Source organism: Sardina pilchardus, chromosome 3 (assembly GCF_963854185.1).
Source record: "Sardina pilchardus chromosome 3, fSarPil1.1, whole genome shotgun sequence".
NCBI classification, from domain to species: domain Eukaryota; kingdom Metazoa; phylum Chordata; class Actinopteri; order Clupeiformes; family Clupeidae; genus Sardina; species Sardina pilchardus.
In genome coordinates, this window is record NC_084996.1 from 33,817,137 (window position 1) to 33,832,994 (window position 15,858).

Genomic DNA, 15,858 nt, shown 5'->3' on the forward strand with positions numbered 1-15,858 from the left:
AGCAATTAACAATGCACATGCCAGGTTTAAATGAGAAAGAGGAAAAAAGCTTTATTTAAAAGTACAAAACAGACACAGCAGACTATTTACAGGAATAATTTACCTCCTTTCTATTCAGCCAGAATGGAGAAGAGATCGATTTCATTTGTACATGAGGGTAGTTCATCGACAAACTATGTAAATAAATGGATGTAAATAAAATAATTTAGAGGTTGAAAGTAAAACAAAAATAAATCAGCAAAAATAAATATCAAAAGTTCAAATAAAATACATACAGATTAATGAAGTAAATCACAAGAAGGTGTGTTGACCAAAGGTTTGCTGCCTCTTGAGTTGTCTGTATTTACAGTTATTTAAAATAAATCTGATCAAAAACAATTATACCTTCTGATGGCTATCTAAAACTACACAAATTATTGTGGTTGTCCATTAAAAATAAGGTTTTTAGAGCCCAACCAGAATGTCCCATTTATACAGTACTAGAACGATCACAAACTCAATGCTTATAGGCACTACTATTAATTACAAAACATCCTCCACATTGCAGTTCAATTGTAGTCTGTAATGTATACAAAGTAATAATTTGGAGCAGCATACTTTATATGTCATGGAGCTTCTCTATGATTTTATAGGCAAATGTATTTAGACACGGGTTAAAAATTCCTATGTGCGTTCATGGTACATAGCTTTAAAGACTGACAGAGCACATATATAATATATACTTTCAACAGATATAATATTCTCACATGTAAAATATAGAATAATTTAACCTATTCAGCCAAGATGGCCACATACAGCATACATTGAAGATAAAGACCAAAAAGTACCCCCATCATTTAGATAGCATCTTTTACTATCAACTGTGTCAGAAAGTAGGCATGAGAAGAGACAAAACATTTTCAACGCAGTGAATTGAACACAATCAGTCTACACATTTTGTCCAGTGGAGCTGTACACATTACAATGCTCCTCTGCAAAAAAATGAAATGAAAAATAAAAAATTCTGCATTCACAGCTGTTGCCCCATCTCGTGATTCATATTGTTAAGAAGCCATTTTCTGTGCTTCGGTCACTGGCTTAAGGCGAGGACAGGAGACCGGGGAAACATCCTGTTAGGTGAAAGCACTATAGGTATTGGATCTGAGCTGAACATGGACATAATGAAACATAATATGGTGTGTATTCTGTCATTTGTCTGTTTTGGAAAGCGTGTTCACATTGTACAACATATCAAGGGGTGCACATGGAAGAGACATATATGGCTTTGGTGGGTGCTGAAGTAAGGAGAAAAATAAAATAAGATAAAAGACTAAAAATACAGTGGGTTTGCTTGACCATACTGACATCAAACCACTTGTTCACAGCATATTTTAACACAACCAGCAGGTGTCAGTAAAGTTTCAGACCGTTTTGTATTGGAATATTTGTAGCTTTAAAGTCCTGTGTGACTGATCACTGGTGGTGTGATCATCTAAGAGCATGTGATCATACTGATTCATGGCGTTCCCTGTTCACAGGAAACACATGATTCATCACCTGTTGGTGATCACAGAAAGAATGAGTCAAATTCACAGGCAAGGTCATGATGATTTGGCGTGCGTTTCTGACTGGATCACATGTTGATCCCCGTTTCATAACTTGGGAAAACACAATCAATGTGTGAACAAGGAATCATGACACCAGTTGAAGGTCAGACTCAGCAAACAGAGAGTTTGAAATGTCAGCTACCAGTTAATGCAACCTCATCAATGCAATACAACAATCACTGATCTGGTGGTGCTCACTAAAAGCTTTGTGTGCTATGAGAATTGGAGTGAAGAGTAACAAATAAGAATTCTCTTCTTCGCTTCTCAAATAATGCTTCTATCACGACAAAGCTTTGAGGAGTGCCCGTCTTGATAAATACTGAAAGCATAACAGCTCACATAGAGAAACCATTCACAACTAGATAAGCATCTACTCCAGAAGCCATGTGCCTCTATTCACTGTAAACACTGAAAGTTTGATTAGCGTGCACAAAGGGGAACTTCTGTACGGCCATCATGTTCATATGTAATGGCTAAAATGCAGTTAAACACTCTGCAGATAGACTTGCTGTGTTCCACTGGGGACAGAAGTAAACTGCGGAGATAAGCCGGCTGAATTATGATGGAGACGATTACAAGGACACACCATTCCCCAAAGTATTTGATGCCCTAGAAATATATAAATATATACATATACATATACATACAATATATATATATACTATAATAATATATAATATATTGTATATATATTTACAAAATACATAGAAATTAAAAACAATAATATAAAGGAGGCAACCGACATGGAAACTAAACAAAAAAATAACAACAACAAACAAAACTAAATTACATTTGGGAATACAGAGCACATACAAAACAAAGACACAAACAAAACAAACATCCCATGGGAATATAAAATGAGTATGGTAAGAGCATGGCGGTGAGTCCATCTGTCATGGACAGACAACAGAGGACCACTCAGCAGCAAGGTTCCCTCTGGTGCTCTCTACAGCAAAGAGAAAAAAATAAACGTCTTGCCAGAGGGAACCGGAACAGTCATGGCCACTTGGGTAAGAGAGAAGCCCAACAACAACTTCGGATGGAAAGAGATAACGTTTGCACAATGCACAATGACTTTGCAGTTGGACTAAGAAAGTAGAAATAGAAGCACACGCAGGTCAAATGAAATGGAATGAAATGAGTAGATGATATTAAGGCCAATTGTGAGGATTTTTTGCAGTTAAAAGGCCAAGAAAGCCCCTTCTCTAGACAGACATTAAATCTTAGAACAGAATTAGACTTGACTTTGAAAGACACAGCCATTCAGTTATCCAAGACTGGGCTGAATTCCTGTCTAGCAAAACTCCTGGCCTCTTCGTTTACAGAGTGTGACTGACCTACATTTGGATTTGATATCGCAATTTTTGCTTTGAAGTTAAACTGGGTCAACAACCTTGAAGCCAAGGTCGACCGCCTGGAAGCCAATCTCATCAACAACCAAAAAAATATATAGAAAAACGAATCTGTGCATTTGATTTCCATGTCAGGATTGTCCTTACCCAAGAGTCTGTGTCATAGATATCAAAAGAATTGCTTTAAATACACACAAGGTATTGTAGGAGGGTATCCAACACCGGCAGCAGCACTGGGTGATGACCTAGCAGTAGGAATGCTTTCTGATTGGACGGAATTCTCTGTGTGAAGTGGAAACAGTTGCAGCTGGGAGCATCTATTTTGCGCCTCGCTGTGTTTTAACAACGAAGTTAAGAATATTGAGGCAATAATTTCAAATCTGTAATATACAGCTCATGATTTAAAATTGCATTGCTTTATCAAGACTGCTCCCCTCATCGCTTTATCCAATATGGATTACCTACCATGACATATGGCATTGATCGAGAGTTTGGAGAGAATACATGGACATATAAAAAGGAAGTGCTTATCTTTTTAAGATAATTAGTCTATATAAAAAATGTGCCTGGCAATCGTCTCCACTGACTAAACTTGAAATTAGGGAGAAAGTCGTAAAAAAGTTGTATGCTGTTTCTAACGTATGCTCAGACAGATGCTATTCTTTCCTGCATTGCAAGTGAAGTGCTTCCATACTTTTGGTACTGCAATAAAACAGTAGTGATAAGTGCCATTCAAACATCTGTAGTAGGTGCTTGGTGTTTGAAGTCTGAAAGGGTACTGTTAGGATTGTATGATAAAACAATTACATGAAGAGTCTTACTCTTGTACAAAAATTACATATAGAGTCTTACTCTGAATGAATTGTGCTTCTTTCATGACATAATCTGTCCTTGGTCTTTTGAATCGTATTTACTGGCCTTGCATTGTGTCCATCTTAAACAAATAGCGGCTTTGAGAGAGCAAATGGTTGATGAAGACTTCACAAATGACTTAAAGTACTTTCACAAGATACTTGAATCCTGAAGACAAAAAAGACTGTCTTAGGAAGTCTACGGAAAACATTTATCTGTGTTTCAAAACACAGGGTCATTCAATCAGGCTCTCAGTCTGAGACTCAAAATGGTTGAAACTATAATACAGAATATATTATATGAAACAATTATTAATACATATATATATATATATATATATGTATATATTCTCTCTGATGAACATGCAAATAAAAGCAAACAGGTATCAGAGCGGTCATATACTGTAGCAGTGCTGCCATGGTAGGTCATATGGGTCTCAAGTACTCACTCACACTTGGACAAGTGCTCAACTCTGCTAAGTCTCAGTTTGGGGAAAGGGTCGCCGATTAGGGACTAGAGTGTCCTGCCGGTGCTGGGAACCTGAAGGGGCTGGGGATTCATAGCACAGTGCACAGATAATGTAAAATGAGAGAGAGAGACAGAGAGAGAGAGAGAGAGAGAGAGAGAGAGAGAGAGAGAGAGAGAGAGAGAGAGAGGGAGAGAGAGGGAGAGAGACACACAGAGAAGTGTATGCAGCCTTAAGGTAAATCACACAGAGGCATGGCCACAGTACCTCCCGCCCACCCTGCAGTCCTGTTACTGAGCGACCTCCTCAGCACGGGTGGGGGGTCAGGCCCGAGCCACAGTCCGGTCATTTTGGGTTCAGAACTGGTAGTCAGGCGACCAGATGAAGAACGCGTGCTACGTCCTCCACCTGTGCCACCCCACCCCTGTCCGGCCACTAGGACGGCGCAGAGAAGGGAGTGGCGGGCGGCGGGCTGCCGTGGTTGTTGGTCGACTTGATGATGGTGATGACGCTGGTGGCGGCGGCGCCCATTCCTCCTCCGGGCATCTTGCCGCCCCCGCCGGCGGCGGTCACCCCGGCGCGGGTGACGGTGCGGGCGAAGCACTGGAGCGCCTCGTACTTGGCGCGCAGCGCGTCCAGCTCCAGCCGCATGCTGGCGTTCTCGCGCGCCAGCTTGTCCACCTCCTGCTGCAGGTCCTGCTTCTGGCGCTCCAGCTCCTCCTTCTGCGTCACGCGCTTGATGCGGCAGCTGGCGGCGTAGCCGCGGTTCTTGAGCGTGCGCCGCCGCTGCTTCAGCCGCACCACGTCGTCCTTGGTCAGCCCGCGCAGGTGCTGGTTGAGCTCCCGCACGGACATGGCCACCAGCTCGTCGTCGCTAAGCACCGGCGCATTCTCACCCGCCTCCTTCTTTACCTGAGAGTGGATGGACAGGAGGGCAAGGAGGAAAGAAAGAGAGAGTGAGCAAGAGAGAGAGAGAGAGAGACGAAGGGGATAACAACCAGAATAAGGAAACAGACAAAAATGCATTTTGTGCAGTATCCCTCTTATTTAAGAGTATTACTTTTATTAATAGTACCGGTACTTCATAATGAGTAGTAGGGGCCTACTTACTGCCAGTTTATTGAATATGAACATTAACAACATGATGCAATATCAAAATAAAGTTACCAAAAGAGATTATTGGATGTCTGGGACAGCATTCCAGTGAAAAAGAGATGAACATAGTGGTTACAAAAGAACAGGCGTCATTGCACGGCAGAATTGCGTGAACACCGACTTACCTTTAAAGCTTTGCTGGCTTTAAAATTAGTCGTCATGCCCTGCATAAACACAACTGGCCACAGTCCTCCAAAAATACTGACTGAAAGAGGAAGAAAGAAAGAGAAGCATGTCAGGTCAAATCTTTAAAAAAGACAGCTTAGCAACAGTATCACCCTGCTTAAAAGTGAAAACATTATCGAACACATGTCTCAGCATGCAAATTTCATATCCAATGGCCTTCAGTGCACTTGACAGCTACGTCTGAAGCTGACTTCACCAAGAACAAGCCATAAATCCTGCAACACTTCTACATACCAGCAGAGGTCAGTCAAAGCTTACAAAATGCCAGCTAGACAAGGACTGCCCTTGTTTACTTGCTGAGGGAGCGCTCTCACAAAGTAGTTCACTAGACCGTTGTGAGAAAGCAATAATAGAAACGGGTCAGCCTCGCCACGGGGCTTTGTCTGATCTCTCTGCTTAGCTATTCAGATCCGCCGGCTATTTTTTGCCCTGACGTTTTTTTTTTCGGAGGCCAATCTGTATACAGCGGGAAGACGGCGGTCGCGAGACCATTGCCTCGGCCAAAAAGAGAGAGCCTCTCGCTGTGCATCTGTGAAAAGGCACGCTGTCCCCAGGCACCATTTCAGGAGTCGCTTGACAGCGTCAGCGAGCACCCCCGTGAACTCTGCACAAGGCTGCTGCCATGGCGACGCTCCGCAAATGGGTGTGGGAGTGGGAGTCACATGGCTGGGGCCCGAATGGTAAACAAGCTTCATTCATAATCCCCAGGCTTGCCACACACATGGTGTGGAAACTACACAAGTGGCATGATCTGAGGAGCACTGTGTGTGTGTGTGTGTGTGTGTGTGTGTGTGTGTGTGTGTGTGTGTGTGTGTGTGTGTGTGTGTGTGTGTGTGTGTGTGTGTGTGTGTTTAGAGAGGAGGGGGAGAAACAGAGAGAGGGAGAGAACAGCAGTGAGCAGATAAGAGTATGGTCACATGAAAGAGAAATGCCAGTCGACCAAGTGGGCTTGGAAATATTCATGAAGGCCTCGTTGACCTTAAATAGATGTGATGTTGTATCCAGCTCTGTGCTCAACCCACACATGTGATTCTAAAGAACTAGTAAGCTGTGGGTGAACAAGAAACTTCAGCTACCACTCACTGACACTGTTTATTTAAGTGGGTGTTTTCTGTTTAAACAAAGTTACCTGAACAACCCCAGCAGTAAACCACGCAAGTTAGCTGAACAGCCCTTAGACGTTATCTTATAAGATGGGCCTAAACCCAAACTGTAGGCTAATACAGTACTTTTATGTCTTGTGACAGATATGTGGAAAATTCCAGAAGGTCAAGTCTCACAGACGAATAGTTTCCCTTACACAGTCACTGTTGTATTTTAGCATTTAGACAATGCACTCTATCAGGTTTAGAACTGAGGCTGACGGGCTGGATCCTATTACACTGGGCTTTCCTGGCTCGCTCCATGCCCTTATTTAACTCTCCAGGTTATATTTAGCTCAGTGTGCTGACACAAAATTCTGCCAACGACACAATTTAAGTGGAAATGCGATAAGTGATACCTCATTAGGAAGCAAAACACTACAGCCTCAACCATAAGCCACACTTTCTCCGACCGGCACACCGGGATTGTTTCGTAGTTAAGTCTGTACTACGCAATACAGGTCTCTGTTCTCTCTGTTCTATTTATGTACAATGACTCCACAGGATTAAAATAGATTGCGGTACAACCAGAGTAAGAACAAGGAAACTACACAGAGGAAGGGGGGAAAAAAACTATAATCAGCCTTTACTTCAGACGTCTTAACAAAATTCTGTTCAGCAGCAGAAGTATTAGTGACGTGGTCCAAACAATTCATTCGGGGCATGCTGCCTACCCGGACCCTTGACCTGAGTGCACTCAGTGTGAGAAGTTTGCAGTCACTCTTGTGGTTTGACTTTTACTAACCGCACCGGAGGTGCAGCAAGGCTTTGCAACGGTTTTGTCATGACTGGACTGATGACTATGGGGTGAGGATCCTCAAAAGGCAAAACCCACAAGACGCTCAAATACCAAATGCCAAACACACATTCATGTTGGATGACTCACACTATATTAACCTACACTGGTTCTCCTTCCTCAAAGTGGGATTCATTTAGACTCTTTACATCAGCGGAGCTGAACAAGGGAAAACCCATAGAGAACTGTAAACGTGACATTTTAACCCCTGACAAAGCCGACATATTTAAAACAACAGTTCAAGTGCATTCAGCAGGTGGATGGAATATTATCATGTAACATGTTCCACTACGTGATTTCAGGAACGTGTTCAGGGACCTTTTTTAAGTCCCAAAAGTATGTTCCGAGCCCAAACATGGGAAAGGGTTTGGTCCCTTGGGGGAGCGCGCTGCATCTTGGTGACGCACGACGCAGGGCCAGCGCGTACGGAAGGGAAAGCGACATTCCTCGAGAGCGACTTGGCTGGGACTGCAGCATTTCAGAGAGGCTGTGTCGGAGGGGGGAGACCCAGGCCGCCCTTCCAGGGAGGGCCTCGGAATCGGGAGGAAAAAGCCCCCCACACCCCCCTCCTCCTCCTCATGCGCACTCGGGGGGCCTCCGGTCTCTCAGCTTGGCTGGACCTCCACCTCTTCCACCAACAGCACCACGTATTTCCTTCAAAATTCCTTTCCCATGTGCTCTCTTTTTCCACCACATCAGCATAGGCTACTACTGATGTGAACCCTGTAGGGAATTTGTAGGAGCTACCCCACCCGCAAAAGTAAGAGAGGAAGGGCATTAATACACCACAGTCAAGGACTCCTGTTCATTATCTACCCACCCCCCTTACCCACACCCTGACTGCCAACCAGAACAACAACCACCATTGCTTGGAGGCGTGTAGCACTCAGCCCATCAGCGCGGCCTTTGGCTGCACTTCTCCCACTGCTCCTCTTATGCTGCATGCTGTCTCAGGGCATTTGACTTCCTTCAGTGGAGGGGACCAGACAAAAACAGAGGAATAAAGAAACATGTCAGTGAGTCCACCTCACTTGAAGGCATATGGAGAGGTATGCCGAGTGTGGATAACAGGACCGCATTCCTCAATGCCACACACACACACACATACACTGAGAAAAGAGAAAGGGGCCCCACTTTCCATTTGGAGACCTGCATACATAATTCCTACAACATAATGTCCTCAGTGTTGGCACCGGGGGTTGGGGGGGAAGCAGTAAACCCATTGCCATGACTCCTGTGCTCTCTGTGCCTGGAATTCACAGCCGCTGTTTGTCCAAACACAGCAAATATGAGTGGAAATCAAAGCAAGCATTAATATGAAAGACATGTCATAAAATGAAGCCCAGACACTATAAAACTTATGTGAACATTGACACATCTGATCAAGTATGTTTCTGCTTTGACCCGCCACATTTTCCCACAGTGGGGGGGGGGGGGGGGGGAGAAAAAGAGGAAGAGGAGAAAGAGAAAGAAGAAGAGGCGACGAACCAAACGAACAAACCATAAAGTCTGTCATGGGGACGTTAGTCATGATGCTGGAGCCCACAAGTGTGAAAGACAGACACGACAGAGGCCAGACTACTGTAATCATCGGAGCAGCAACGCCACACTGCCTGATGCTTACCAGTACTTTCCACACACGCCTGCTCATCATGTCACGTCTGGGCTCTTTTTATAATGGCCATATGACACTGCAGCACTTTAAAGAACTATCCAGCATCGCTTGGCTTAATTATTACCAAGAACAAAGATAGGCCGAACAGAAATCAAAATGACGTATTGCAGGGCTATTCTCAATCTGACTAACACCTCTGACAACAAGGGATCCGCCTTCCAAAATATCACGAGCACGGTGGCTGATAGTGACACGGCCTGTTGCTTAATTGTAAAAGGGCTTGGCAAGGCACTTGAAGTGGATGACTTAAGTTAATGGTCTTATGCAAAGACGCTCACTCTGGGACTTCCTGTAAACAATTCTGATTACTATCGTTACTACTTGGATCCATGGGAAACCATCTACAGTACATGAGCAAGAGGCTTCTTTTTCAATTGCATTTAGAAACTTCACTAATAAAACAGCTTGCTTTGTGTGTGCCACTCATTTGACCGTACTGAAATCTTCTGAGACTTCCCTCAGACTATGGTATTGATGGCATGCTAGCAGCATATTTCAGCTCCAATTTTGCTGTCTGAGAAAGACAGCCCCTGAGGTACCGCCCCAACGATGGAATTTGAGGCCAAAGATGCTGAGTGAAATATGATTCCAACTTGTTTTCTCATTCGGGCAGCTGCTCAAATTCACAAAAGAAGAGAGAGAGGTCGAGAAGGAGGGGTGGGGGGTTAACAGAGAAAATCCTGTGTTTCCTTCATGAGAAGGTACTAGCGTACTGAAGCAAGACCTTCAGTTAAAGTAAACAAATACTTCAAAGGGCCGTATGCTTATGTTTCCGTGATAAATGAAGTGTTGGCTTGTCCCAGCTGTTTGTTTTCCTCTATTTCTTTCTTTTTTCTGCCTCTCTCTCTTTCCCTCTCGGCCTCAGTCTGTCTGTTTTGATGTGCAGGTTCAGCAGAGTGCAGACTCGTTGCTCCACTTCACACCCAGCTGTTACAATCCTGTCTCACAGACATGAACTCCAACTTGAAATTCTCTGCTTCATCCCCGCCGCCCCTCCACAACTTGTTAGAGAGAGAGAGGGGGAAAGGGAGAGACCGAGAGAGAAAGAGAGAGAGAGGCATCTCCACCCGTTCCACAGCGCAGCACATTTGGTGGGATATTATGTAAAGGAAATGAAGAGCATAGCTGAGCCGTGAGTCATGGTGTTTACGGGTAAGGAGGACAAGCGGCAGGGAATCACACCCTCCCGTACTGACGTTTCCTGGAAAATCCCACTGTTTCGCGGGGCGGAAGGAAAAGTACGGCAAACCTTGGGAATGGCTGGCGTGACCACCGGAACATTTTTTTTTTTTTTCGAATACATTTTTTTCCTTCTTAATGGAGGCGGAGATGTAGATAGCTTCGCAAAGCTACTTTCCAACTAGGGACGTAGGGATTCAAAGGAATGTAAAGTATGCAGAAAACAAAGACAAACCCATCCAGAGTGTACAATAGGGAATCTATCCCCCACTGGTTAATGAACCAGGGGTCTTAACTAGGACACAAATAAGTGTTTGAAATGTACAAAGATAAAATCCAAACCCAGTTAAAACAACTACAGTACCACACAGTAAGTACAATCAAATATAATGAACCAAGCTTACTATATTAAACTCAAGTGATCTTGAGTTCAATATCCAACTAATGCCTTGGGTGCAAAGTGACACCAAATAAACTCATAAACGTATCAAATGGACCAGCGGTGTTAAAAAGTGGTAGCTGTGTCTTTATTTCTTCACCCCGATTGATGTGGTGATGTCAGAGTGTGGGCACTGGTCTACACACTTCTCTTGGTCTGGGCTGACAAGTAAAAACTGGCATGGACAGCTGTTGTTGTACCCAGTGCATGTCTAAGCACAAAAATCACCCAAACAGACTCTTTCCCCGTTCCAGACAGCTCGTCCACACCCCTGGCCACAGTGTGGCGAGGTCATCGTTCTCAAATCCAGGAATTGGTCAAGTGCAGCAGGAAAGGGCTGGGCACTTCTCATAGTGTGGTGTGGATGCCCATGGGGCGCTCACATAAAGTGAGGTTCACTAATGCTGACCACAGTAGCTCTACAGTCTCCATAATCCATTTAGGAATATTACAGTGCTGTACAGAGGAGTTTTCTGTCCACAAGCTTGTTTTCTAATTCAAGACCTATATAACTCAATCATAGACCTCACCTCACCCCCAATTATTAGCCTTCAACACAGCTTTATCACAACTTAGGTCCTGGTATTCTAATGCAATATTGAGAATGTATGTTCAAGTTCATATTTTTTCTTTGTGATGTGTGGTGGCTGATTAAAACGTTAAGAGAAAATCAAATTCAATATCAACCGTTGAGTCTTTTTGTGGGCATCAACTGGAATGGAATTTTCCCTTGAGTTTCACTTTGAGTCATGAACTTGCCAGCCACCCCCAAATCGTTCACTTTCAAAACGCACTCTCGAAAACCACAAGCAGCACTATGAGTGCAACTGCATCACTCTCCCAAATATGCAGATCTAACCTCAATCTTTACAACGTTACCATCTTCTAGGTATCGTGTTCTTGTGGTTACAGCCCTCACTCTCATTCTTGGTGCAGCACAGCAACGCCGCAAGCTCAAGAGCAACTTGCTCTGTCTCAGAGAAGCCGAGTCTGTTTGCAGGCGAGAGTCCAACAACTCCAAACTGTTGTGGCCTTGGGTAAGGCTAGACTGATGAATCCACCCCCGGCAGCCCCCAGCAGTCTGTGTCCCACGTGTGAGTCTCATGACAAAGCAGTGTAGGCGCTCCACTGCCCCCCCCCCCTCCCCATGTTTCTAATTGGAGCTATGGAGCGAGTGCACAAGACGCAAGGTGTAGGAGGTCACCACCACCGGCACAGAGACCTCATACACGGTCGTGAGTCAGCCTCGCTGTTGCGCGCTTCAGATGCAGTTTCACAAGCCCATGTACAGTAAGCTCACTTGCAAAGAGGAAAAAAATAAGTGGTTTAAAGGCCTCCTCCAGGATTTTCCACAAAAATCAAGCAGAAGGCAAAGGTCAAGTACATACAAAAAGACCTCATCTGACCTACAGACTAGAGCAGTCAGCACTTAAACAGGAAAATCACTTGCAGCGTAGAGAGAGAGAGAGAGAGAGAGAGAAGCCAGGGACGAATGTCAGCCCCAGCAACAGGCTTTTTCCAGGTTTGCCATCTCGGATTCACTGCCATGCCAGCACAGCAAGCGGCTAAGGTTTCACGGGTCTTAAGCTCGTGGAGGGAGACAGATTTCCTAATATGCCTTGTGCAGACTTTGAGAAGGATACTCTACATGGTTGCCGACCAGTCGAGTCCATCCTCTGGCCATTTGGTTCAAAAGCATTATCTCAATGTCATAATGGTGTCTAATTATGGGTCCACGGGGTCCCTGGAGGTACATTATCAGGAAAGGTTTCCCCTCATTTGCACCCATACAAGGCAAAATGTCATTTCCATTAACTATGCTATTCATGCACAAAAGGGAGTGAATGTGCAGTAATTTTGCCCCAACCTGATTTTGAATGGCTACTATGACTATGAATTACAAGAATATGTATGTGACTTCACATTTCAATCATAGTTCAATTACAACAACAGTATCAAACCCTGAAACACAAAAGCTATTTTTCATATTTGTTTTTAAGTGCTAGACTGTCAACACACGCAGCAACCTGTGTATGAAAGGTGCTTTACAAATAAATCTTAAATAAATCTCTAAACCTTATTATTATTATTATTATTATTAACATGGGCGATCACAATCATGGGTGAACACAATTCCTTCCAATGCAGTAGGCCTAACTGACATCTCCCATGGTTGGTGAAGACAATTGGTAATAATGGCACAATGTGTGAATGCCTCTTTGGACCATGGCAGCAAGAGTTCAATATCCAACAGTTTTTCCATCATGAACGGTGAATGTTTAAACAATCTATTCCACATAGTTGTTGAAAGTACATCAGTTTGCATGAGTAATGATAGTCCTCTCTCCAATGCTATGGTGTTAAATTAAGATCACCTAATCAAAATGTTCTGCAAAGATCCAGATAAAGCCAAAGGCTCCAAAAACATTCTTGCAACTGTACATGAGCCCATTGACAGGCCTTTTATCATCCACAGTGGAAATGAATCACATTACCCAGTTATGACTCACCTTTCCTATGAGGGCGTAGCACAGCAATAGGACAAATACAACTTAGCCAGACCAAACTGGACATTACCATGTGTCTGAATAATGACCACATATTGCTTGACTTTGACTGTGAAATAATTGATTTAATACCACACAGGCTGCACCGCTGCAGACATAGCCTTCCATACGTTTCACTCCATCACTCAACAACGGGCAACAGCGGGATGGGGAAGGTTGGGTTATTTTGCAAGAAGGTTCATTGGTGAACTTAAGAAACATAGTTCATCATTCAATATGAGGAAGAAGAAGTGGGTTTGTCTAGGCTACCCTTCACGTGGCTACGCCGTAGGCTTTCTAATACCAAATCGACCAAAATGTTCATACAATCTCGCACTTCATTGCTTGCTATCTGCCCCTCTTACAGACGCAGTAGCCTAAGTATTTTGTCATTCCCAGTGCAAAAATTTCGACATTCCGCGCCTTTTCAGGATGTTTGGGCAGACTGGGTGGTTAACATAACGTCACTTCACTAATGTTAGCAAAACTATCTTGAGACGCACGACGTACCACAATGCCCTTACTGTAGAAAAGGTATTGTGAGTAAACATATTTTCTTTTTTTGCTGAGCAGTCAATCTGCGTTTTCTTCTTGGTGGTCTACTCACACATCGTGCCCTTTGTCCCAGTATTCTAAAATGCAGACCACGTGTTGTTTCCTTATGTCGTAATATTTAAGACTGGTAGGCAGTAGGCTATATGGCGGAGTAAACAGCGAAGTTGGCCAAGTAGCCTAGAATAAAATGTAAAATGGTATTTTTCAAAAAATGGTAATTTCAGTCATTCGCTATCTGACAGTTCCTCTCATGCTTCTAATTAAACGCGAGAGTGGGCTAGACTTGTCTAGCCTAATTATAAACCCAAAACGCACATTTTAAGTCTAGTTAAAGCCAACCGCCTTGTAGACAACTTATTTCATCTTCTGTCATAAGCCTATATATTTTTCAACGATAACATTTTGCAGATACGCTTGTTTGTGTCCTCAGCCAGCCAGTGCTCAACACGTGTCCAGTTTCCTCTTATTCGTAGCCTTATTTATTAAAACACATTTGCCGTTCAACAATTTTACTAGTTTGTCTGACTTTTCAAGACACTGTTCGAAGGTCTTAGGCTAATTGAGAAAATATATGGAGGGCTTAGTTAACGTAGCCTACGCTATCTATTCCACCATCTACATGCGTAGATCCGTCATCATATGAGAACATCAGCAATTTCGATAGGAATTTCAAAACATCTCCGAAAATGCTCGTACACCTTACCTTGTGAACGCGGAATTTCTGTCGGGAATGCGCAAATGTTCAGAAGTATCCTATAGTAACAGGTTGGTGTGTCTTGTGGCAGTCGGGGAAAGTGTGCCTCAATCGAACCGAAATGTATCCCAGTACTAAATTAACTACAAAACAACAACAATGTATCAACATTCCACTCTCTGCTTCCGCAAGCACTCACGTCACCAATTCCTCGTGACCGCCCCCTCCATTCATGAAAATAACTTTCTGCTGACGTCAGCCAGGCGGGAAACTAGAGGAGGCCAGAAATAGACGCAACTGAATACTTTTGAAGAGTTAGCTAAATTAATCTGTCGTTTGAGAAATGTACTATGTGATCTGCGTTCATTTCAACAAGTGTCCGTGTCGTTAGCCGGCAAAGTGATAAGGGTTTTGGTACAAGGACCCTTGATAGGCAAGCTAGTTTGTTGAATAAACTGTATTAGTAGGCTACACTAGCCTACAATTAAATTAATAAAAATCGAAACAGAGTATGAACAGGTTTGTTAAGGTCATAAGCTCTGTTTGTTAAAATATGCTGCATCACACAAATAGGCTACATAGATTTCAAAAGTGCGCCCTCTGTCTGTTGGAATTTTACAGGCTCCTTTCTCCAATAGGGACTACAGTATATTTTCTAAAATTCATGACCTCAGACTGCTCTGATTGGTTTGGCTGTGAAAAGTGAAAAGTTTATTTATCCTTCAAAATAAAGTAACAACTCCTACTATTTCCTCCCAGCGGAACTGACTAACATGAGTTGTATTTACTCTAATGGACATATATCCAGGTGGACTTTCTTCCAATGGAAACCAATGTTATGACTCACCACAGGAATATCTCAGGGGCCATACAGATCTAATTGTTGTAAGCTGTGACCACTCATGTGCACCACACTGACAGTTGAAAGCGAGTGTGTTTTTACAAGCTGATGAGTAATGATTCAAGGTTGTGTTTCTGTGATTTGTGGTAAAAATGAAACTTGGAATATAGCATACTCCATGAGGTCTATTGTAAAAAAAGAGACTAGAGATGCTATCACTAACACTTTGGGAATTTAAATTGCCGCAGTTAATCAAATCTGTACTCAGGCAGAATTGTTTTAGTTTACAAATAGGCCTATAGAACCACAGTTTATCACAACTTGTATCGTCTTTTTATTATTATTTTATTTTCAAGCTGAATCTTCTTCATACCCCGTTGCTACTAGTGGCATG

The 15,858-nt window shown here is 43.3% G+C and overlaps 1 protein-coding gene across 2 annotated transcripts; it reads right to left on the reverse strand.

Moving 5' to 3' along the window:
• Positions 1-31: 31 nt before the first annotated feature.
• Positions 32-14,771, reverse strand: mafk (v-maf avian musculoaponeurotic fibrosarcoma oncogene homolog K). Of its 2 annotated transcripts, none has more exons than XM_062532964.1 (3): positions 14,633-14,771; positions 5,537-5,616; positions 32-5,168 (listed from the first exon to the last, which is right to left on the reverse strand). In XM_062532964.1, the coding sequence occupies exons 2-3, from the start codon at positions 5,579-5,581 to the stop codon at positions 4,692-4,694; spliced, it is 522 nt and encodes a 173-aa protein (XP_062388948.1). In that variant the 5' UTR covers positions 5,582-5,616; positions 14,633-14,771; the 3' UTR covers positions 32-4,691. The 2 variants fall into 2 exon arrangements, with proteins under 2 accessions (XP_062388948.1, XP_062388949.1); XM_062532965.1 differs by lacking the exon at positions 14,633-14,771 and adding an exon at positions 5,832-6,141.
• Positions 14,772-15,858: the final 1,087 nt, after the last annotated feature.

Bases quoted from the DNA above. Each gene is read 5' to 3' on its own strand.
- mafk (XM_062532964.1), bottom strand. From the start codon at position 5,581: ATGCAGGGCATGACGACTAATTTTAAAGCCAGCAAAGCTTTAAAG. The intron at 5,169-5,536 runs GTAAGTCGGTGT...ATCCACTCTCAG, and splicing joins AAGCCAGCAAAGCTTTAAAG to GTAAAGAAGGAGGCGGGTGA.